At 40.5% G+C, this 25,898-nt stretch overlaps 1 protein-coding gene across 2 annotated transcripts in view; it reads right to left on the reverse strand.

Moving 5' to 3' along the window:
* Window positions 1-25,898, reverse strand: part of MFGE8 (milk fat globule EGF and factor V/VIII domain containing) — a 228,161-nt gene that overhangs the window by 89,731 nt on the left and 112,532 nt on the right. For both annotated transcript variants that reach the window (XM_053717664.1, XM_053717663.1), the window contains exon 7: window positions 7,955-8,099. In XM_053717664.1, coding sequence (XP_053573639.1) covers window positions 7,955-8,099 — 145 coding nt within the window. The remainder of the gene's footprint in view (window positions 1-7,954; window positions 8,100-25,898) is intronic.

Below are 25,898 nucleotides of genomic sequence, written 5' to 3' on the forward strand. Positions count from 1 at the left end.
AAGTGTCCCTTTAACATTTTTAAAATAAATTAGCATCTTGTTTGCTGCAATTGTTTTTTTTTTTTAACAGACATACCTCACCCACCACTAGCCTCATTTGGAAAAGCCAGTCTGCAGCTGACAGGGCTAGTCATGTCCTACTATAATAAAGTGCAATTTTTTTTTTAGTTCTTATCTGCTAAAGAAGCGTCAGTAAATATATGTAGCAGGGTTAGTCTTGAGAAATCTGCAGTGTGCTTTTTTCCCTTCTGAGAATTAGGAAAGTCCCAATTTCCAGAGCTAAAATTAGATAAAAAGTGGGCAAAATAAATAATGAAAGTATATTGCAAAGTTGGTTGATATTAAAGCCCCAAGGTGTTAACTGTAACTTTAAAGGGACATTAAACACGAAATACATGCTAGATAGAATGATGCATTCAAAGAAAAGATTAGTCCATGACTAACATGTAGATGTATTTTTTAAAGTTTAATTAGTTGTTTAAAAAGTGACAAAATAAGTGTAAAGTTTTAGTGTCTATAAAACACTGGGAGCTGCCATGTTGTAATTTGTGTTACCTTCTCTGCTGTGGCCAATTAGGGACCGTTATAAATAGGTCACTAGAGTGTGCAGCCAATGGTTGTGCTGGATTTAACAGTGTTCTGCACTTCCATTTCTAACAGGAACTGAAAAGCTCACAATTTCAGAATGGAATTACAGGCAAAGAGGACAAAATAAATAATGAAAGTATATTGCAGAGTTGTTTTATTACATACAATTTATCATTTTATATTACCATTTCAAAGTGTTTAATGCCCCTTTAAGTCTCAAATTGTGCATTGTTCAGTTGGAAGAGCCCAAACAGCACATGGCAGGCTTCACAAGCCTGACCCGGAGACATATCTGTTCCTAATTGGCTTTCACAGAGATAATAAAAAAACAGAATTTATGCTTACCTGATAAATTACTTTCTCCAACGGTGTGTCCGGTCCACGGCGTCATCCATAACTTGTGGGAATATTCTCTTCCCCAACAGGAAATGGCAAAGAGCACAGCAAAAGCTGTCCATATAGTCCCTCCTAGGCTCCGCCCACCCCAGTCATTCGACCGACGGACAGGAGAAAAACAGGAGAAACCATAGGGTGCCGTGGTGACTGTAGTTAAAGAAAGAAATTCATCAAACCTGATTAAAAAACCAGGGCGGGCCGTGGACCGGACACACCGTTGGAGAAAGTAATTTATCAGGTAAGCATAAATTCTGTTTTCTCCAACATTGGTGTGTCCGGTCCACGGCGTCATCCATAACTTGTGGGAACCAATACCAAAGCTTTAGGACACGGATGAAGGGAGGGAGCCAATCAGGTTACCTAAACAGAAGGCACCACGGCTTGCAAAACCTTTCTCCCAAAAATAGCCTCCGAAGAAGCAAAAGTATCAAATTTGTAGAATTTGGCAAAAGTGTGCAGGGAAGAACAAGTCGCTGCCTTACATATCTGATCAACAGAAGCCTCGTTCTTGAAGGTCCATGTGGAAGCCACAGCCCTAGTAGAGTGAGCTGTGATGCGTTCGGGAGGCTGCCGTCCGGCAGTCTCATAAGCCAATCGGATGATGCTTTTCAGCCAAAAGGGAAGAGAGGTAGCAGTAGCTTTTTGACCTCTCCTCTTGCCAGAATAAACGACAAACAGAGAAGACGTTTGTCTGAAATCCTTTGTTGCTTTTAAATAGAACTTTAAAGCACGAACTACATCTAAATTGTGTAACAAACGTTCCTTCTTTGAAACTGGATTCGGACACAAAGAAGGCACAACTATTTCCTGGTTAATATTCTTGTTGGAAACAACCTTTGGAAGGAAACCAGGTTTAGTACGCAAAACAACCTTATCTGAATGGAACACCAGATAGGGCAGATTACACTGCAGAGCAGATAACTCAGAAACTCTTCTAGCAGAAGAAATAGCAACCAAAAACAGAACTTTCCAAGATAACATCTTGATATCTATGGAATGTAGAGGTTCAAACGGAACCCCTTGAAGAACTGAAAGAACTAAATTCAGACTCCAGGGAGGAGTCAAAGGTCTGTAAACAGGCTTGATCCTGACCAAAGCCTGAACAAAAGCTTGAACATCTGGCACAGCTGCCAGTCGTTTGTGTAACAAGACAGATAAAGCAGAAATCTGTCCCTTTAGGGAACTCGCTGATAATCCCTTATCCAAACCTTCTTGAAGAAAAGAAAAGATCCTAGGAACTTTGATCTTACTCCATGAGAATCCCTTGGATTCACACCAACAGATATATCTTTTCCATATTTTATGGTAAATTTTTCTAGTTACAGGTTTTCTGGCTTGTACCAGAGTATCTATCACAGAATCCGAAAACCCACGCTTAGATAAAATCAAGCGTTCAATTTCTAAGCCGTCAGCTGGAGAGAAACTAGATTTGGATGTTCGAATGGACCCTGTACTAGAAGATCCTGTCTCAAAGGTAGCTTCCATGGTGGAGCCGATGACATATTCACCAGGTCTGCATACCAAGTCCTGCGTGGCCACGCAGGAGCTATCAAGATCACCGAGGCCCTCTCCTGTTTGATCCTGGCTACCAGCCTGGGAATGAGAGGAAACGGTGGAAACATATAAGCTAGGTTGAAGGCCCAAAGCGCTACTAATGCATCCACTAGAGTCGCCTTGGGATCCCTGGATCTGGACCCGTAGCAAGGAACCTTGAAGTTCTGACGAGACGCCATCAGATCCATGTCTGGAATGCCCCATAATTGAGTCAACTGGGCAAATATCTCCGGGTGGAGTTCCCACTCCCCCGGATGGAATGTCTGACGACTCAGATAATCCACCTCCCAGTTTTCCACTCCTGGGATGTGGATCGCAGATAGGTGGCAGGAGTGATCCTCCGCCCATTTTATGATTTTGGTCACTTCTCTCATCGCCAGGGAACTCCTTGCTCCCCCCTGATGGTAGATGTAAGCAACAGTCGTCATGTTGTCTGATTGGAATCTTATGAATCTGGCCTTTGCTAGTTGAGGCCAAGCCCTGAGAGTATTGAATATCGCTCTCAGTTCCAGAATGTTTATCGGGAGGAGAGACTCTTCCCGAGACCATAGACCCTGAGCTTTCAGGGAGTCCCAGACCGCGCCCCAGCCCACTAGACTGGCGTCGGTCGTGACGATGACCCACTCTGGTCTGCGGAAGCTCATTCCCTGGGACAGGTGATCCTGGGTTAGCCACCAACGGAGTGAGTCTCTGGTCTTCTGATCTACTTGAATCACTGGAGACAAGTCTGTATAGTCCCCATTCCACTGTTTCAGCATGCACAGTTGTAATGGTCTTAGATGAATTCGTGCAAAAGGAACTATGTCCATTGCTGCAACCATCAACCCTACTACTTCCATGCACTGAGCTATGGAAGGTCGTGGAACAGAGTGAAGAACTTGACAAGCGTTTAGAAGTTTTGACTTTCTGACATCTGTCAGGAAAATCTTCATTTCTAAAGAATCTATTATTGTCCCCAAGAAAGGAACTCTTGTCGACGGAGACAGGGAACTCTTTTCTATGTTCACCTTCCACCCGTGAGATCTGAGAAAGGCCAGAATGATGTCTGTGTGAGCCTTTGCCTTTGAAAGAGACGACGCTTGTATTAGAATGTCGTCCAAGTAAGGTGCCACTGCAATGCCCCTTGGTCTTAGAACCGCTAGAAGGGACCCGAGTACCTTTGTGAAAATCCTTGGAGCAGTGGCTAGCCCGAATGGGAGAGCCACAAACTGGTAATGTTTGTCCAGAAAGGCGAACCTTAGGAACTGATGATGATCTTTGTGGATAGGAATATGTAGATACGCATCCTTTAGATCCACGGTAGTCATAAATTGACCCTCCTGGATTGAAGGTAAAATCGTTCGAATAGTTTCCATTTTGAACGATGGCACTCTGAGAAATTTGTTTAGAATCTTTAAATCCAGAATTGGTCTGAAAGTTCCCTCTTTTTTGGGAACTACAAACAGATTTGAGTAAAACCCCATTCCTTGTTCCACAGTTGGAACTGGGTGTATCACTCCCATTTTTAACAGGTCTTCTACACAATGTAAGAATGCCTGTCTCTTTATTTGGTTTGAAGATAAGTGAGACATGTGGAACCTTCCCCTTGGGGGTAGTTCCTTGAATTCCAGAAGATAACCCTGAGAAACTATTTCTAGTGCCCAGGGATCCTGAACATCTCTTGCCCAAGCCTGAGCGAAGAGAGAGAGTCTGCCCCCTACTAGATCCGGTCCCGGATCGGGGGCTACTCCTTCATGCTGTTTTGGTAGCAGCAGCAGGCTTCTTGGCCTGCTTACCCTTGTTCCAGCCTTGCATCGGTTTCCAAGCTGGTTTGGTTTGCGAAGCATTACCCTCTTGTCTAGAGGCTGCAGAGTTGGAGGCCGGTCCGTTCCTGAAATTGCGAAAGGAACGAAAATTAGACTTATTCTTGGCCTTGAAAGGCCTATCTTGTGGGAGGGCGTGGCCCTTACCCCCAGTGATGTCTGAGATAATCTCTTTCAATTCTGGCCCAAAAAGGGTTTTACCCTTGAAAGGGATATTAAGCAACTTTGTCTTGGAAGATACATCCGCTGACCAAGACTTTAGCCAGAGCGCTCTGCGCGCCACAATTGCAAACCCTGAATTTTTCGCCGCTAATCTAGCTAACTGCAAAGCGGCATCTAAAATAAAGGAATTAGCTAACTTAAGTGTGTGAATTCTGTCCATAACTTCCTCATACGGAGTCTCTCTACTGAGCGACTTTTCTAGTTCCTCAAACCAGAACCATGCTGCTGTAGTGACAGGAATAATGCACGAAATAGGTTGCAGGAGGTAACCTTGCTGTACAAAAATCTTTTTAAGCAAACCCTCCAATTTTTTTATCCATAGGATCTTTGAAAGCACAATTATCCTCGATAGGAATAGTAGTGCGCTTAGCTAGTGTAGAAACTGCCCCCTCGACCTTAGGGACTGTCTGCCATAAGTCCATTCTGGGGTCGACCATAGGAAATAATTTCTTAAATATAGGAGGGGGGGACAAAAGGTATTTCGGGCTTCTCCCACTCCTTATTCACTATGTCCGCCACCCGCTTGGGTATAGGAAAAGCGTCGGGGTGCACCGGAACCTCTAGGAACTTGTCCATCTTGCACAATTTTTCTGGAATGACCAGGTTGTCACAATCATCCAGAGTAGATAGCACCTCCTTAAGCAGAGCGCGGAGATGCTCTAATTTAAATTTAAATGTCACAACATCAGGTTCTGCCTGTTGAGAAATTCTACCTGAATCAGAAATTTCCCCATCTGACAAAACCTCCCTCATGGCCACTTCAGATTGGTGTGAGGGTATGACAGAGCAATTATCATCAGCGCCCTCCTGCTCTACAGTGTTTAAAACAGAGCAATCGCGCTTTCTCTGAAATGCAGGCATTTTGGATAAAATATTTGCTATGGAGTTATCCATTACCGCCGTCAATTGTTGCATAGTAACAAGCATTGGCGCGCTAGAAGTACTAGGGGTCTCCTGCGTGGGCAAAACTGTTGTAGACACAGAAGGAGATGATGTAGAACTATGTCTACTCCCTTCATCTGATGAATCATCTTGGGCAACTTTACTATCTGTGGCAGTACTGTCCTTACTTTGTTTGGACGCTATGGCACAATTATCACACAATTTTGAAGGGGGAGACACATTGGCTTCCATACATACAGAACATAGTTTATCTGAAGGAACAGACATGTTAAACAGGCTTAAACTTGTCAATAAAATACAAAAACCGTTTTAAAACAAAACCGTTACTGTCTCTTTAAATTTTAAACAGGGCACACTTTTTTACTGAATATGTGAAAAACTATGAAGGAATTGTTCAATTTTAACCAAATTTTCACCACAGTGTCTTAAAGCATTCAAAGCATTGCACCCCAAATTTCAGACCTTTAACCCGTTTACAGTTTTAACCCCTCTACAGTCCCAGCTACAGCCTTTGCTGCGACTTTACCAAACCCAGGGGGGTATACGATACCAAATGACGCCTTCTAGGAACCTTTTCAACCACTTCCAGACCTACACACATGCAGCTGCATGTCCTGCTCTCAAAAGTAACTGCGCAGTAATGGCGCGAAAATGAGGCTCTGCATACTACATAGAAGGCCCTTCCTGACTGGGAAGGTGTCTAAACCAGTGCCTTATGTAAAAAAACGTTCCCCAAAGTTATAAAGTGTGAATTTCAACTTCAAGCTGTATAAAATGCCCAAATAAAGCAATCGATCTAGCCCATAAAAATGTCTACCAGTTTTATAGCCCATATTAAGCCCTTTATTCTGTTTGAGACTAAGAAAATGGCTTACCGGTCCCCATGATGGGGAAAATGACAGCCTTCCAGCATTACTCAGTCTTTTTAGAAATATGGCTAGTCATGCCTTAAGCAGAAAAGTCTGCCAACTGTTTCCCCCAACTGAAGTTATCTCATCTCAACAGTCCTATGTGGAAACAGCAAACGATTTTAGTTACTGCTGCTAAAATCATATTCCTCTCACAAACAGAACTCTTCATCTTTTTCTGTTTCAGAGTAAATAGTACATACCAGCACTATTTTAAAATAACAAACTCTTGATAGTAGAATAAAAAACTACAACTAAACACCACATACTCTTCACCATCTCCGTGGAGATGCTGCTTGTTCAGCGGCAAAGAGAATGACTGGGGTGGGGGGAGCCTAGGAGGGACTATATGGACAGCTTTTGCTGTGCTCTTTGCCATTTCCTGTTGGGGAAGAGAATATTCCCACAAGTTATGGATGACGCCGTGGACCGGACACACCAATGTTGGAGAAATGTACCTAATATGTTACATGACTGCAGAAAAAATATATTCTAATTCAAATGTGTTTATTGTCCCTTTAATTTCAGAACAGAATTTTGGTCATCCATTATTTTTAGGGCTAATTGCATCTGTACAATGAGGTAAAAGGTTAAAGTGCAGTGGGGGGATTCAGGACAGTAGCAGTTAATGCAGTGGGGGGTAGCAGGTGGGCAGCAGGTGGGCTGTAACCCTGGTAGCTATGTAATATATACACCAGTGTTATACTGATGGAAGCCAGAAACTCCCTGAAGACTGGCCATAGACTGGCCATAGAGACCAGCTGTCAGTGCTGCTAGTATTCTGGGACCCATGTTCTGTGTACAAATGTGCTTGTGCCACACTCCCAAAAGAGGCCAAAAAAAACAAATGATGTATCAAGTTTACTTTGCTAATTGATTAAACCAAACTATTTGATTTGCAGCATTTTGCAGGAAACCTAAGGTGCAGAAGTCTCTAGGGAGTGTGGGACAGACACAAATTTTACACAAAAGCAAGAGGTATTTAAAGGGATACTAAAGCCACATTTTTTCATTCATCATTCAGATGGAGCATGACATTTTAAGCAACTTTCTAATTTACTCCTATTATCCATTTTTCTTGTTCAGCACCATGGATAGTGCTTGCTTATTGATGGCTGACATTTAGCCACCAATAAGCAAGCATAACCCAGGTTCTACACCAAATATTGTCTGGTTCCTAAGCATTAGATTCCTGCTTTTTAAATAAAGATAGCAAGAGAACAAAGAAAAATTGATAATAGGAGTAAATAAGAAAGTTGCTTAAAATTGCTGCTCTATCTGAAATAAAAAAAACTGGGTTTAGTGTCCCTTTAATGTCGGTTTAATATCTCATTAATGAGAGCTATACAAGCCCTACCTCCTAGTTAGGTGTAGTTAATGGCAGAAAGCAAAGGGATTCATATCAAATAGGAAACACACAACAGTTCTTTGAGTTTTTCCACTGGAATCTAAACATGCTTTCAACTGGTGCCTTTATGGATAACTAGAGCTGAATTGTAAACAGTGTGCCAAGTGATACAGCATTCAACAGTTAAATAAATAAAAAAAAAACTCAGTAATAATGATGTGAAATAATATTACCATTAATTTCGCATCCAATCAACTCGAAACGCAGAGTACATGCCCTGCGACACGCCACTGGATAAACACGAATGTACTGGGCAGTAACCGGAGGACTAAACATGTTAACCTTCATACTGTTGTTGTCTATATTTCCGTAAAAAACCTGGAAGAAAACAACCAATAAAAAAAGGAATATTAGCGCACACAGTTACAACATCTCATCAGACATAAAAACATCTCAATTTATTCTCATACTTTGTCAGATATTAAAGGGATATGAAACCCAATTTCTTTCTTTCATGATTCAGACAGAGCATGCAATTTTAAGCAACTTAAAATTTACTCCTATTATCAATGTTTCTTTGTTCTCTTGGTATACCATGTTGAATGAACAGCAATGCACTACTAGTTGCTGACTGAACACATGGGAGAGCCAATGACAATCAGTATGTATATATGCTGCCACCAATCAGCAGCTAGAACCTAGGTTCTTTGCTGCTCCTGAGCTTTCTTAGATAAACCTTTCAGCAAATAATAACAAGAAAAGAAAGCAAATTAAATTAATAGAAATAAATTGGAAAGTTGTTTAAAAGTGTATTCTCTATCTGAATCATGAAAGAAAAAGTTTGGGTTTCGTGTCCCTTTAAAGGGACAGTCAACACCAGAATTTTTGTTGTTTAAAAAGAAAGATAATCCCTTTTTTACCCATTCCCCAGTTTTGCATAACTAACAATGTTATAGAAATACACATTTTACCTCTTTGATTACCCTGTATCTAAGCCTCTGCAAACTGCCCCCTTATTTCAATTCTTTTGACAGACTTGCATTTTAGCCAATCAGTGCTATCTCCATGGTAACCTCACGTGCATGAGCTCAATGTTATCTATATAAAACACATGAACTAATGCCCTCTAGTGGTCAAAATGTATTCAGATTAGAGTCAGTATTCAAGGTCTAAGAAATTAGCATATGAACCTCTTAGGTTTAGCTTTCAACTAAGAATACCAAAAGAACAAAGCAAAATTTGTGATAAAAGTAAATTGGAAACTTGTTTGAAATGGCATTTTTTTGGAGGGACTCGACTGTCCCTTTGAGGTAAACCCTGAGAGCACTAAAACTGTGCATAAATCCTATTAAAATAACTTACCTGCGTCATAATAAGGATATCCTTACAAAAAAAGCCAACTATTTATCGTTACAAGATTAGAGATGGGGAATGCTGATCTACATATTTGAAAGGGACATAGAACTCAAAATGCACATGTATAGGTATTTTCTTGCAATGCATATGTATTGGCAAAAATATTCCTGTCTGGGTTTGCGGATAAGCCCGACAGGAATACACTGATTCTTCATGTGCACTAACCTGACGAGTTATATTAAGATGCATTATGTATTTATTAAATATAAAATATTGAAAAATATTAATTAATGTAAATTGTTATTATAGATGTACTAAAATGTTTTAAAAAAATCAATAGAATATATATGTAGATAGATATGTACAGTTGTGCTCATAAGTTTACATACCCTTGCAGAATTTATGATTTCTTGGCCATTTTTCAGAGAATATGAATGATAACACAAAAACTTTTCTTTCACTCATGGTTTGTGTTTGGCTGAAGCCATTTATTATCAATCAACTGTGTTTACTCTTTTTAAATCATAATGACAACAGAAACTACCCAAATGACCCTGATCAAAAGTTTACATACCCTGGTTATTTTGGCCTGATAACATGCACACACGTTGACACAAAGGAGTTTTTAATGGCTATTAAAGGTAACCATCCTCACCTGTGATCGGTTTGCTTGTAATTAGTGTGTGTGTATAAAAGGTCAATGAGTTTCTGGACTCCTGACAGACCCTTTCATCCAGTGCTGCACTGACGTTTCTGGATTTTGAGTCATGGGGAAAGAAAAAGAATTGTCAAAGGATCTGTGGGAAAAAGGTAGTTGAACTGTATACAACAGGAAAGGGATATAAAAAGATATCCAAGGAATTGAGAATGCAAATCAGCAGTGTTCAAACTCTAATCAAGAAGTGTAAAATGAGGGGTTCTGTTTGATAACATATTGCATTCATCTTGACATCAATTATGGCCAAATTTCCTGTGCCTTTGCAGCTCACACATCCCCAAAACATCAGCGATTCACCACTATGTTTCACAGTAGGAATGGTGTACCTTTCATCATAGGCCTTGTTGACTCCTCTCCAAATGTAGCGTTTATGGTTGTGGCCAAAAAGCTCAATTTTGGTCTCATCACTCCAAATGACTTTGTGCCAGAAGGTTTGAGGCTTGTCTCTGTGCTATTTGGCTTATTGCAAGCGGGATACTTAATGGCATTTGCGTAGTAATGGCTTTCTTCTGGCGACTCGACCATGCAGCCCATCTTTCTTCAAGTGCCTCCTTATTGTGCATCTTGAAACTGCCATACCACATGTCCTGTATTTCACCTGAAGTTATTTGTGGGTTTGTCCTTGTATCCCGAAAAATGTTCCTGCTAGTTGTGGCTGAAATATTAGTTGGTCTACCTGACCGTGGTTTGGTTTCAACAGAACCCCTCATTTTTCACTTCTTGATTAGAGTTTGAACACTGCTGATTTGCATTCTCAATTCCTTGGATATCTTTTTATATCCCTTTCTTGTTTTATACAGTTCAACTACCTTTTCCCGCAGATCCTTTGACAATTCTTTTGCTTTCCCCATGACTCAGCTTTCCCCATGACTCAGAATCAAGAATCATCAGTGCAGCACTGGATGAAAGATGCAAGGGTCTGTCAGGAGTACAGAAACTGATTAACCTTTTATACACACACAATAATTACAAGAAAACAGATCACAGGTGTGGATGGTTACCTTTAATTGCCATTCAAACCCCTTTGTGTCAACTTGTGTGCATGTTATCAGGCCAAAATCACCAGGGTATGTAAACTTTTGATCAGGGTCATTTGGGTAGTTTCTGTTGTCATTATGATTTAAAAAGAGTAAACACAGTTGATTGATAATAAATGGCTTCAGTCAAACACTAATCATGAGTGAAAGAAAAGTTTTTGTGTTATCATTCAAATTCTCTGAAAAATGGCCAAGAAATCATACATTCTGCCAGGGTATGTAAACTTATGAGCACAACTGTATATTTTACAGTAACTATAATTATTATTAATATTTTATTAAATATTTTCTATTTAAATGTTTACATAACGCTCCTTAAAGTAATATGAAACCCATTTTTTTTATTTCATGATTCAGATAGAGCATGCAACTTTCTAATTTACTCCTATTAATTTTTCTTCTCTCTTGGTATCTTTATTTGAAAAAGCAGGAATGTAAGCTGAGGGGCAAGTCCATTTTTGGTTCAGCAATTGCTGATTGGTGGCTAAATGTAGCTAGTGAATAGACTAGATCAGTGGCTACCAGACTGCTGGGTTTGTCGAGCCCTGGAGTAGATAACAGGGAGTTAGATTTGCGCATGCCCAGAACTTACAGAAGAAAAACTTAGGTTTTAAAAATCCTATGCTCTTAGAACACTGAGAGCAGTGTTAATTTTGCTAATTTTGAAAGTAATCAAGTAAGTTAGTTGCTGTTTTTTTTTCGTTTGTTTTTTTGTTTTGTTTTTACACAATCTGTTTCTTTTTTATACTTACTTTGGTTTAAAATATTTGTTTCTATCAAAAGGGGCACTGTTTCACATGTAATATGAGCCCTGCCTTATCTATGCCAGACAAATTTCAGCTGTTAAATTTCTCTAGTAAACCATTTTACCATCCTTTTGTAATACCAGATTGTGTACTATTCTTTGCATGAGTCTGATTGCAAGATAACACAGCTTGCATTATTAATTGTGCTCCACTTGTAATCTAATCCTTAGTGTTTAATGTCTCATTAACATGGCGTAGGCAAACTGCTTTAAATAAATGTAAGAAGGCAGATAGGCAAATAAAGAAATAAATATCAAATAATACAAAAAGTAGGGTAATGCAGAACCATGAAGTGTGGGGAAATGATGCAGAAGAAATTAATTAAATAAAAATGGAGGAGGAAAGAGGGAGTGTTTAAAAGACATAATTAAAGGGACATGAAACAGGTGGCACTTGCAATTTAAAACAACTTTCTAATTTACTTATATTATCAAATTTTCTTCATTCTTTTGGTATCTTGTTAAAAAAGCAGGTACATAAGCTTAGGAGTGTGCACCTGGCGGGAGCCAACATGGGGCTCCATTTATCATTCTGATTCTCTTATATTTTCTCCTAAAAGTTCTCATGAGAAATAATTCCCTTATTTATTAAGTTTGACTGTAAAATTCTCCTACTCTGTTCTCTCCTTGCAAGAACATATTCTCCAAAAAAGGGGTTAAATTAGATCTTTTTAGTCATATTTCATAAAGTTCTCCTCATAATTCTCCTAGTTACAAATGTATCATTTACAGGGCCGTCTTTAAAACAGGGCAAAAGGGGCAGCTGCCCAGGGCCCAGTCTCTGTTGAGGGGGCCCAAGAGTCCTTAAAAAAAAAAATATGTTTTTAAAAACTGTGCCAGATCGTGCCGGTGTCATGTGACATGCCAAGCTATTGCCATATGCTGTTTTAGATGTGCACTGTGCAGCACTGAATGCAAAGCCCTAACTCAGTATCCAGCCATTCCCACTGCATCAGAAAAGGACCTACTGGGGTTACCACTGTTACCAGGTAACTGCTCTGGTGGTGGGGATTGTTTCTGGGTAGGGCTGACTGTAGGCACATGCAGCAGAAAGCTGGAGCGGCAGGCACATGAGGATTTGAGCATCTGTACAGCTGCATACACTGCTCTCTTCAGTCGTGAGGCTGTATGACATCTCTCACTGTATCCATGCAGCCTTGGGCAGACAGCATCCAGTCTGCTGGTCCCCTTAGCCCTGCTCTTTCTGCTGTGGCCCTAAGATCAATTAACTGAAGTTTGTTAAGGGAACAGTGCTTTGTAGAAAGGTGTCAGTGGGAAGAATAAGTGAGTGCACACACGCTCCTCCCTATGCAGCATTGTCTAGTGCAGGGTGAGAGGGAACTTGTTCCTAGCATAGAAGTGACATGTGCTGCTGTGGCTGATGTATAGTGTCATGCTGATACTTCACACATTAAAGGGACAGTATACACTCATTTTCATATAACTGCATGTAATAGACACTACTATAAAGAATAGGTTGCACAGATACTGATATAAAAATCCAGTATAAAACTGTTTAAAAACTTACTTAGAAGCTGTCAGTTTGGCTCTGTTGAAAAGGTAGCTGGAAAGCCCACTGCAAGTGGCAAATAAGACACTCCCCTCCCTCCCCCTTCTTTTGCATATGAAAAGACCCTTTACACAAACAGGAGCAAGCTGGAGTAGGTAGTCGAGCGTATTCACATAAAACTTTGGGGCTTGGTTAGGAGTCTGAAAATCAGAGCAATGTTATTTAAAAATAAGCAAAACTATACATTAATTTAAAAAAAAAACTTTATGGGCTATATAAATAGATTATCTACAAAACATTTATGCAAAGAAAAAATGAGTGTATAATGTCCCTTTAATGTAAGTTTTATTTTTATAGTTTTTGTTTTCTCTCTGTCTCAGATTTTACAGCTTCCCATAGTAGTTCTGCTGTTTCAGTCAGTAAACTTATAATTGTCTGCACCTCCATGTTTCCTCCTCAGGTCTTTAACTTGCTTTGCTCCTGTTGGCTGCCCTAAATCTCTTTAACCAGCTAAACTCACACCAGAATCACATTCAAAATAATATTAAATGAATCCACAGTGGAGGAATTTATATATTTATTTACTTATTAATACTAATTAGGTCCAGTTTCGCATATTGCAATTTATTTCATTTTTTTTAAATGATTAGCCCAGCAGTGATGATCCACCGCTGGGCTAATAATTCTGAAAACAATTATAAAATAAATTGATTTAGTTGTTTTTGGGATGTTGGGGTGGAGAGCGAAATTGCATGGGGTGGGGGGGCCAAGAAATGTTTTGCCCAGGGTCCAGTCAATATTAAAGACGGCCCTGATCATATATATTCTCCTGTGGAGGACTGAAAGTTCTCCTGCAAGTTCCTGCATGAAAGTTCTCCATAGCTACAGTGGAGAACAGCATTAGAATCGATTCTCTACCAGTTGTAGAAGCAGTTACACACAAAAAAGGGCTCTACAAGGTGCAAAAAGTATCTATAACAAAGCACAATAATAATGGTTATTGGAGCGCAATAATAATTTATGATGGAGTAAAAAAAATATATATAATGGAGCGCCAAAATAATATATAACAGAGCACAAAAATTATATCTATAAAAATAAGATATAAAAGATATTAAAAAACGCTAAAATCGAAGCACAAAAACAATGAAAATGTAGATCTATTTTCTTATATGAAAGTTTGCTAAAGAGGGGAGTAAGTTAATAAAGCTACTAGGTAGGCTGTATAAAGATTTCTATAGGTTTATATATGATTGACATGGAGAATAGTTGCTTATTTTTAGTGATAAATAAGAAGATACTAATCTGACTGGAGACATTTATCATAATTTCTCCTCAGCTCTCCTATGGAGAGAAAAAACTACATTTTTATGATAAATATGGGCGCACACGTGCGCCTCTCCATAGGCGAGCTGCGGAGAACTGATAGGAGAACAGAGAGGAGAATTCCCCAAATGATTGATAAATGGAGCCCATGGCAGCAGTTTTGCAAGAGCACTAGATAGCAGCACCATTTCCTGCCATGTAGAGCTCCAGGTGCCTATCTAGGTATCTCTTTAACACAGAATACCAAGGGAACTAAGCACATTTGATAATAGAAGAAAATTGGAAACTTTTTAAAAAAAAAACTGAATCACAAGATAACATTTTTGGGTTTCATATCCCTTTAAATAAATGGGATACAAACCAGACCGTGAGGTAAAAGCAATTTGAAATAGTAAAACAGGGTTATCATATTATTGCAGTATCTCAAGTGAAACAGATAATCTAAATATGGTTTCTATAAACTGTGCTCTGTCATGGCAATCTAAATCTACAGTCTTATCTCATATTCTCTGACCAGCCCTATTTTTGTCTGCCCTCTCTAGTTTAGAGCCACATTGTGGTTCTGGTTTATGTCATTGCTTTTCAGCAGGACAATCTGGTTTATGAAAAATGTCTGGGACTCTAATCCCAAATTCATGCAATGCAAAAACCCAAAGGAAAGCTAGAGCGGCGAGACACAGATATAGGGCAGAGGATGTTTAAAGGGATAGGAAAATTCAAATTAAACTTTCATGATTATATAAACAACTTTCTAATTTACTTTTATCATCAAATTTGCTTTGTTCTCTTAGTATTCTTAGCATATGAGCCTACCTAGGTTTAGCTTTTAACTAATTTCTAAGCCCTTGAAGGCCGCCTCTTATCTGAATGCATTTGACCGTTTTAACAGCTAGAGGGCGTTAGTTCATGTGTTTCATATAAATAACATTGTGCTCATGCACGTGGAGTTATTTAAGAGTTAGCACTAATCGCCTGAAATGGAAGTCAGAGATTAGGAGGCTGTCAGCAGACGCTTTGATACAAGGTAATTACAGAGGTAAAAAGTATATTTCTATAACAGTGTTGGTTATATAAATACCTTTACTAAATAAAGGGGTTATCTATCTTTTTAAACAATAACATTTTTGAGGTTTACTATCCCTTTAAGTGACTCACAACCTGGCTTCCTGCAATTCATAGCTGGGAGCGTGACACACGTATATACACATACAGAGTTTTATATTGGTTTTGATTTAGCACTAAAATTTTATTTTCAAGTTGTCTGTACTAAATTAAATAATAACATTTGGATTAAAGCATTCTTAACAAAGTCATACAATAACAAAACATGGGATAGGTATTCCTGGTAAAACCAGAATGAAATGTGATAGCTGTGAGTGATGTTAGGTGTTTATAAAGGCACTCTTATCTGCATCATGTGATTTCCGGATCAGTGAGAGCACACTCTATGCTTTCAACAGAGATCCTGGGGGCTATAAGGTGGGGCTGTGTTTTATGGGTGGGTGAAAAGGCAGATTTGACAAGAATACAGCATAAAGATATGAATCATTACACAAGATTAGTACGACTCTCTCAAATTAAATAATAAATACTTACTAATTATCCAACAACACTAATACTTTAGTTATAAAAATAATTCTTCTCTTTGAAGAGTGACAGAACACAAAACTGAGTGAACAGAGGAAGACAACCTGAGCTTATAGAAGAGTAGATATATGAAATATGGGAGATTGTAGGTGCACTGGAAGACACAGATAATAAATCAGGGAGAATAAAAGTGCTGTAATGTTTTGGAGTATTTTAATATTGCACTATTGTTTGCATGCAACTATGGGGTTCCTCACAATCCATAAAAAAAAAAGTATCAAATGATTTATCTACAGAAAGCCCCATAGACTCTAATGATGTTTTTTTTTCTAAATAATTATGTGTTTAACCCCTGCAAAGGCGTTAAACACATATAAATGTCCGCTTCAGCACAGCCATGCACTACTGGGAGCTAGCTGAACATATCTGGTGAGCCAATGACAATCAGGCATATGTGTGTAGCCACCAATCACCAGCCAGCTCCCAATAGTAAACTGCTGCTCCTGAGCCTACCTAGTTATGCTTTTTGAATACACAAAAGATAATTAAAATAAATTTAATAATACACATAAAGGCCAGGTTATAACTCAATCACAGTGTAGCATGCTTCAGGGTTATAGACGAATAGAAAAGAGCAGCTTGAAATAGGATTCTCCAAATGGTAAGAGGATAACTATTATGTTGATTTTGGTAAGCCCTCTAAGTTCAACAAGAGTGGCTCACTTTTTTATTATTATTATTATTATTATTATCATCAGGTATTTATAGAGCGTCAACAGATTCCGCAGAGCTATAAACATAGGCAGTATACAAGATAACATTTATAGGGATCAGATGGGTAGAGGATCCTGCCGAGAGTTACACTGTTGTAGTCGGCTCTTATGAAGGCGATCTACAAACAGCTGGGCTCATAGGCTTACATTCTAAGGGGTTCAAGGGGAAAGCAATGGAGTTAGGAAAGGTTAGTGTAGGTTGTATACATCCCTGAACAGTAGAGTCTTTATGGAGCACTTGAAGCTGTTAAAACTAGGGGAGAGTCTTGGGAAGCGAGGCAGGGAGTTCCACAAGATGGGAGCCAGTCTGGAGAAGTCCTGTAAACGGGAATGTGAGGAAGTAACAAGAGAAGGAGAGTAGTAGATTGTGAGCAGAGCGAAGTGGACGGGAGGGAGAGTATCTGGAGACAAGGTCTGAAATGTAGGGGGGAGCAGTGCAGTTGAGGGTTTTGTATTTCAGAGTGAGGATTTTGTGTTTAATCCTGGAGGCAAGAGGAAGCCAAAGAAGGGATTGGCAGAGAGATGCAGCAGATGAAGAGCTACGTGTAAGAAAGATGAGCCTGGCAGAGGCATTCATTATGGATTGTAAAGGAGCTAGGCGGCAGCTAGGTAGACCAGAGAGGACGGAGTTGCAATAGTCGAGACGGGAAAGGATGAGAGAGAGTGGATTAAAATCTTAGTTGTGTCTTGTTTAAGGAAATTTTAGAGATGTTTTTAAGGTGGAATTGGCAGGCTTTAGCAGAGGACTGAATGTGAGGAGTGAAAGAATGGTCTGAGTCAAGTATGACCCCAAGACATCAGGCATGTGGGGTAGGGGTAATGATGGAATTATCAACAGTTATAGAAAATTGGGGGGTGGAGATTTTGGAAGAAGGGGGAAAATAAGGAGTTCAGTTTTGGAGAGATTTAGCTTAAGGTAGTGAGAGGACATCCAAGATGAGATATAAGACAGTTAGTGACATGGGTTAGAAAGGAAGGAGATAGGTCTGGTGCAAAGAGGTAGATTTGGGTGTCATTGGCATACAAATGGTATTGAAACCCGTGGGACTTTATTAAGGAACCTAATGATGATGTGTAGATTGAAAAGAGAAGGGGACTGAGAACAGAGCCTTGAGGTACCCCAATACACAGTGGTAATGGGGCAGAGGATGCTCCAGAGAAGGCTACACTAAAGGTGCGGTTAGATAGATCGGAAGAGAATCATGAGAGAGCTGTGTTGCAGATGCCGAAGGATTGGAGGATTTGAAGCAAAAGAGGGTGGTCGACAGTGTCAAAGGCTGCAGACAGATCAAGGAGGACAAGCAGAAGAAAGTGGCCTTTGGATTTTGCTGTAAGTAGGTCGTTAGTAACCTTGACAATTGCGGTCTCTGTGCAGTGATGAGGACAGAATCCAGATTGCAGTGGGTCAAGAAGAGAGTTTAGTGTAAGGAAATGGGATAGAAGTTCATATACTAGCTTTTCAAGGAGCTTTGAGGTAAGAGGGAGTAGGGAAAAAGGACGGTAGTTGGATGGGGAGGTTGGATTGAGGGAAGGTTTTTTGAGAATAGATGTGACCAGTACATGTTTTAGAGATGAGGGAAATATACCAGTACTGAGGGAGAGGTTAAAAATGTGTGTGAGTATAGGGGTAGAAGAGAGGGAGGGGAGTAGCTGTGAGGGGATGGGGTCGAGGGGACAGGTAGTGAGGTGGGAGGACAGTATAAGGGCAGAAACATCTTCCTCGGTAACAGGGGCAAAAGAGCTAAATTTATGGCTATTTGGGTTTTGGATGATTGTGAGCTTTTGAGGGGGTGGGAGATTGGTTGTATGTTTTTGATGGAGTCAATTTTATTATTGAAGTGGCTGGCAAAATCTTGAGCTGAGAGAGAAGTTGTATTAGGAGGTGGGTGAAGAAGAGTATTAAAACATGGAAAAACATAATTTATGCTTACCTGATAAATTTATTTCTCTTGTGGAGTATCCAGTCCATGGATCATCCATTACTTGTGGGATATTCTCCTTCCCAACAGGAAGTTGCAAGAGGATCACCCACAGCAGAGCTGCTATATAGCTCCTCCCCTAACTGCCATATCCAGTCATTCGACCGAAACAAGACGAGAAAGGAGAAACCATAGGGTGCAGTGGTGACTGTAGTTTAAATTAAAATTTAGACCTGCCATAAAAAGACAGGGCGGGCCGTGGACTGGATACACCACAAGAGAAATAAATTTATCAGGTAAGCATAAATTATGTTTTCTCTTGTAAGGTGTATCCAGTCCACGGATCATCCATTACTTGTGGGATACCAATACCAAAGCTAAAGTACACGGATGAAGGGAGGGACAAGGCAGGCTTAAATGGAAGGAACCACTGCCTGTAGAACCTTTCTCCCAAAAATAGCCTCCGAAGAAGCAAAAGTATCAAATTTGTAAAATTTTGAAAAGGTATGAAGCGAAGACCAAGTCGCCGCCTTGCAAATCTGTTCAACAGAAGCCTCATTTTTAAAGGCCCAGGTGGAAGCCACAGCTCTAGTAGAATGAGCTGTAATCCTTTCAGGGGGCTGCTGTCCAGCAGTCTCATAGGCTAAGCGTATTACGCTCTGAAGCCAAAAAGAAAGAGAGGTTGCCGAAGCTTTTTGACCTCTCCTCTGTCCAGAGTAAACAACAAACAGTGTAGATGTTTGGCGAAAATCTTTAGTAGCTTCTAAGTAAAACTTTAAAGCACGGACCACGTCCAGATTATGTAAAAGGCGTTCCTTCTTCGAAGAAGGATTATGACACAATGATGGAACAACAATCTCTTGATTGATATTCTTGTTAGAAACTACCTTAGGTAAAAACCCAGGTTTTGTACGCAGAACTACTTTATCTGAATGGAAAATCAGATAAGGAGAATCACATTGTAAGGCAGATAACTCAGAGACTCTCCGAGCCGAGGAAATAGCCATCAAAAACAGAACTTTCCAAGATAACAGTTTGATATCAATGGAATGAAGGGGTTCAAACGGAACCCCTTGAAGAACTTTAAGAACCAAGTTTAAGCTCCATGGGGGGAGAGACAGGTTTAAACACAGGCTTAATTCTAAACAAAGGCTGACAAAAAGCTTGAACGTCTGGAACTTCTGCCAGACGCTTGTGCAAAAGAATAGACAGAGCAGAAATCTGTCCCTTTAAAGAACTAGCTTATAATCCGTTTTCCAAACCCTCTTGGAGAAAGGACAATATCCTAGGAATCCTAACCTTATGAGTATTTCTTGGATTCACACCAATAAAGGTATTTACGCCATATCTTATGGTAGATTTTCCTGGTGACAGGCTTTCGTGCCTGTATAAGGGTATCAATGACTGACTCGGAGAAGCCACGCTTTGATAAAATCAAGCGTTCAATCTCCATGCAGTCAGTCTCAGAGAAATTAGATTCGGATGATTGAAATGACCTTGTAGTAGAAGGTCTTGTCTCAGAGGCAGGGTCCATGGTGGAAAGGATGACATGTCCACTAGGTCTGCATACCAGGTCCTGCGTGGCCACGCAGGCGCTATCAAGATTACTGATGCTCTCTCCTGTTTGATTTTGGCAATCAGTCGAGGGAGCAGAGGAAACGGTGGAAACACATAAGCAAGGTTGAAGAACCAAGGCGCTGCTAGAGCATCTATCAGTGCCGCTTCTGGGTCCCTGGACCTGGATCCGTAACAAGGAAGCTTGGCGTTCTGGCGAGACGCCATGAGATCCAGTTCTGGTTTGCCCCAACGATGAACCAATTGAGCAAACACCTCCGGATGGAGTTCCCACATCCCCGGATGAAAAGTCTGACGACTTAGAAAATCCGCCTCCCAGTTCTCTACACCTGGGATATGGATCGCTGATAGGTGGCAAGAGTGAGTCTCTGCCCAGCGAATTATCTTGGAGACTTCTAACATCGCTAGGGAACTCCTGGTTCCCCCTTGATGGTTGATGTAAGCCACAGTCGTGATGTTGTCCGACTGAAATCTGATGAACCTCAGGGTTGCTAACTGAGGCCAAGCTAGAAAAGCATTGAATATTGCTCTTAACTCCAGAATATTTATTGGGAGGAGTTTCTCCTCCTGAGTCCACGATCCCTGAGCCTTCAGGGAATTCCAGACTGCACCCCAACCTAGAAGGCTGGCATCTGTTGTTACAATTGTCCAATCTGGCCTGCGAAATGTCATACCTTTGGACAGATGGACCCGAGATAGCCACCAGAGAAGAGAATCTCTGGTCTCTTGATCCAGATTTAGCAGAGGGGACAAATCTGTGTAATCCCCATTCCACTGACTGAGCATGCATAGTTGCAGCGGTCTGAGATGTAGTCGTGCAAATGGCACTATGTCCATCGCCGCTACCATCAAGCCGATTACTTCCATACACTGAGCCACCGAAGGGCATGGAATAGAATAAAGAACACGGCAAGATTTAAGAAGCTTTGATAACCTGGATTCTGTCAGGTAAATCTTCATTTTTACAGAATCTATCAGAGTCCCTAGGAAGGAGACTCTTGTGAGTGGGGATAGAGAACTCTTTTCCTCGTTCACCTTCCACCCTCGCGGTCTTAGGACCGCCAGAAGCGATCCCAGAACCTTTGTAAAGATTCTTGGAGCTGTAGCTAACCCGAAGGGAAGAGCCACAAATTGGTAATGCCTGTCCAGAAAGGCAAACCTTATGACCCGATGATGATCTTTGTGAATCGGTATGTGAAGGTAAGCATCCTTCAAATCCACTGTGGTCATGTACTGACCCTCCTGGATCATAGGTAGGATGGTCCGAATAGTTTCCATTTTGAACTATGGAACTCTGAGGAATTTGTTTAAGATCTTTAGATCCAAAAAGGGTCTGAAGGTTCCCTCTTTTTTGGGAACCACAAACAGATTTGAATAAAAACCCTGTCCCTGTTCCGACTGTGGAACTGGACAGATCACTCCCATAACTAGGAGGTCTTGCACACAGCGTAAGAATGCCTCTTTCTTTATCTGGTTTACAGATAATCTCGAAAGGTGAAATCTCCCTTGAGGAGGGGAAGCTTTGAAGTCCAGAAGATATCCCTGAGATATGATCTCCAACGCCCAGGGATCCTGAAACTTTTTTGCCCACGCCTGGGCGAAGAGAGAAAGTCTGCCCCCTACTAGATCCGTTACCGGATAGGGGGCCGTTCCTGCATACTGTCTTAGAGGCAGCAGCAGGCTTTCTGGCCTGCTTGCCTTTGTTCCAGGACTGGTTAGGTTTCCAGCCCGGCTTGGATTGAGCAAAAGTTCCCTCCTGTCTTGTAGCAGAGGAAGTTGATGCTGCACCTGCCTTGAAGTTTCGAAAGGCACGAAAATTAGACTGTTTGGCCTTTGATTTGGCCCTGTCTTGAGGAAGGGTATGACCCTTACCTCCAGTAATGTCAGTAATAATTTCCTTCAAACCAGGCCCGAATAGGGTCTGCCCCTTGAAGGGAATGTTAAGTAATTTAGACTTTGAAGTCACGTCAGCTGACCAAGATTTAAGCCATAGCGCCCTACGTGCCTGGATGGCGAATCCAGAATTCTTAGCCGTTAGTTTAGTCAAATGAACAATGGCATCAGAAACAAAAGAATTAGCTAGCTTAAGTGTTCTAAGCTTGTCAAGTATTTCAGTCAATGGAGTAGCTGTCTGAATGGCCTCTTCCAGAGACTCAAACCAGAACGCCTTGCATGCATTGCGCCTGTCACAATGCATGCAAGGGGCTGCAGGATAAAACCTTGTTGAATAAACATTTTCTTAAGGTAACCTTCTAATTTTTTATCCATTGGATCTGAAAAAGCACAACTGTCCTCGACAGAGATAGTGGTACGCTTTGCTAAAGTAGAAACTGCTCCCTCCACCTTAGGGACCGTCTGCCATAAGTCCCGTGTGGTGGCGTCTATTGGAAACATTTTTCTAAAAATAGGAGGGGGGGAAAACGGCACACCTGGTCTATCCCACTCCTTATTAATGATTTCTGTAAACCTTTTAGGTATTGGAAAAACATCAGTACACACCAGCACTGTATAGTATTTATCCAGTCTACACAATTTCTCTGGTACTGCAATTGTGTCACAGTCATTCAGAGCAGCTAACACCTCCCCAAGCAATACACGGAGGTTCTCAAGCTTAAATTTAAAAGTAGAAATATCTGAATCAGGTTTCCCCGAATCAGAAATGTCACCCACAGACTGAAGCTCTCCTTCCTCAGCTTCTGCATATTGTGACGCAGTATCAGACATGGGCCTTAAGGCATCTGCGCGCTCTGTACTACGTCTAACCCCAGAGCTATCGCGCTTTCCTCTGAATTCCGGCAGTCTGGCTAATACCGCTGACAGGGTATTATCCATGATTGCCGCCATGTCCTGCAAAGTAATCGCTATGGGCGTCTTTGATGTACTTGGCTCCATTTTAGCGTGAGTCCCTTGAGCAGGAGTCAAAGGGTCTGACACGTGGGGAGAGTTAGTCGGCATAACTTCCCCCTCGCCAGAATCCTCTGGTGATAAACTTTTTAAAGATAAAAGCTGATCTTTATTGTTTAAAGTGAAATCAATACATTTAGTATACATTCTCATATGGGGTTCCACCATGGCTTTTAAACATAATGAACAAGGAGTTTCCTCTATGTCAGACATGTTTATACAGACTAGCAATGAGACTAGCAAGCTTGGAAAACACTTTACATCAAGTTAAACAAGCAATATAAAAAACGTTACTGTGCCTTTAAGGGAAACAAATTTTGCTAAAATTTGAAATAACAGTGAAAAAAGGCAGTTAAACTAACGAAATTTTTACAGTGTATGTAACAAGTTAGCAGAGCATTGCACCCACTTGCAAATGGATGATTAACCCCTTAATACAAAAAACGGATTAACAAATTGAAAAAACGTTTTTTAAACAGTCACAACAACTGCCACAGCTCCACTGTGGCTTTACCTTCCTCAATATATGACTTTTGAAGCCTTTTGAGCCCTTCAGAGATGTCCTAAAGCATGCAGGGGACTGCTGAGGGAAGCTGAATGTCTCTGTCTGTAATTTTAACTGCGCAAAAAAGCGCTAAATTAGGCCCCTCTCACTCATATTACAACAGTGGAAAGCCTCAGGAAACTGTTTCTAGGCAAAAATCTAGGCAAAAATCAAGCCAGCCATGTGGAAAAAACTAGGCCCCAATAAGTTTTATCACCAAAGCATATATAAAAACGATTAAACATGCCAGCAAACGTTTTATATTGCACATTAATCAGAGTATATACCTCTGATAGCAAGCCTGATACTAGTCGCTATTAAATCACTGTATTTAGGCTTAACTTACATTAATCCGGTATCAGCAGCTTTTTTCTAGCAAATTCCATCCCTAGAAAAACTTAAACTGCACATACCTTATTGCAGGATAACCTGCACGGCAGCTGAAGTTACCTCACTCCTCAGACATATGTGAGAACAGCAGTGGATCTTAGTTACTTCTGCTAAGATCATAGAAAAACGCAGGCAGATTCTTCTTCTAAATGCTGCCTGAGATAAAATAGTACAACTCCGGTACCATTTAAAAACAATAAACTTTTGATTGAAGAAAAAACTAACTATATTACACCACTTTCCTCTTACTACCTCCAGCTATGTTGAGAGCTTGCAAGAGAATGACTAGATATGGCAGTTAGGGGAGGAGCTATATAGCAGCTCTGCTGTGGGTGATCCTCTTGCAACTTCCTGTTGGGAAGGAGAATATCCCACAAGTAATGGATGATCCGTGGACTGGATACACCTTACAAGAGAAACAGATGTTTACCAATAAAGGGCACTACACTCGTAATATCAGCACAAATGTGCGCTGGTATTTGAAGTCAAGCGCAAGGCAATTGCGAACTCGATGGGAGCACGGCATGGCATGAGAACACGGCATGAGAACCTAGTGCAGCGTAAGTGTTAAGTCGCACAGCTATGGGCAGCAAATTGAAATATATATGTATATGAACATATATACATATATATTTATGTGTTAATGGGTATATACACATTTTAACACATAAAAATATATATGTATATAAGCATATACATATATATTTACAGGGAACACACAGTTCCCATAGACTGCTATGTAAAGGCACTTTTCAGTGCCGTTTTTTTTTTCCTAACACCCCACACCTGACAACTTTAAACACTAAAAAATGCTTTGTGCGATTATTTTTTTGTTTTAAAAAATGCTACATATTTTATTTTATTATTACCAACACTACACTGAAGTTTGGGGACATGTAGAAAAGTAATTTTCGGAGCACTAATTGCCACTTTAATGATTGGCTATTTATCGTGCGACAGTAAACGGACAAATTAGCTAATTTATGGGTGCGCGATAAATTAGCACTCCGCTTGTAATCTAGCCCAAAAAGTAGCATAATAAACATCCTTTAAATCTATCAGATGTGAGACAGTAGATGTCCAGATAAAGTAAGGCAGTTGACCCAAGAGAGATAATACTAGTTATCAATGTCTATAGGGACAAGTGAACCTGTCTGCCCAGTATTACTGACTGCAATTATAACTGAACTAGTGAACACTCAGGCCCAAAGTTTTTTGCTCAACTAATTGATCAAGAGCAGGGCTTGCCAATCACCCCAGTAGAATCAGTCCCGGGTTTAAACAGCTGTTTCATAAATACCATATAAATATAAATAAAAAAAGGGACATTCACCCTTTGATAAATATACTTCCTTTTTAACATTAACAAAAAGAGACATAGGGATGAATATAGAGAAACAAGTTTAGAAACATTTCTTTGTTTGAAACAGATATATACTGTATCTCTCTCAGACCGGACCGGGTACACATCCCATGACCCTGCAGCATGCTCAGCCCTGGGTGCTCAATGGCACTCACGGGAAGCTGTGCTGTTCCCAGAGTCACAGGCAGTTAACCCCATACAGGTGTGGGTGCAAGAACCATAGGGAAAATTACAAAACAAATTAATACAACAAACAGAGAAAGTCCAGCACTCACTTACAAGCTCTCAGCTAAGATTAAAAGCAAAAATGAAAGGGTTAGTTACTGCATTTGGCCAAATGGGACAAGCCCAGGTACCACGTCAAGGTCCC

The sequence above is a fragment of the Bombina bombina genome, chromosome 6 (assembly GCF_027579735.1).
Source record: "Bombina bombina isolate aBomBom1 chromosome 6, aBomBom1.pri, whole genome shotgun sequence".
In the NCBI taxonomy this organism is placed as follows: Eukaryota; Metazoa; Chordata; class Amphibia; order Anura; family Bombinatoridae; genus Bombina; species Bombina bombina.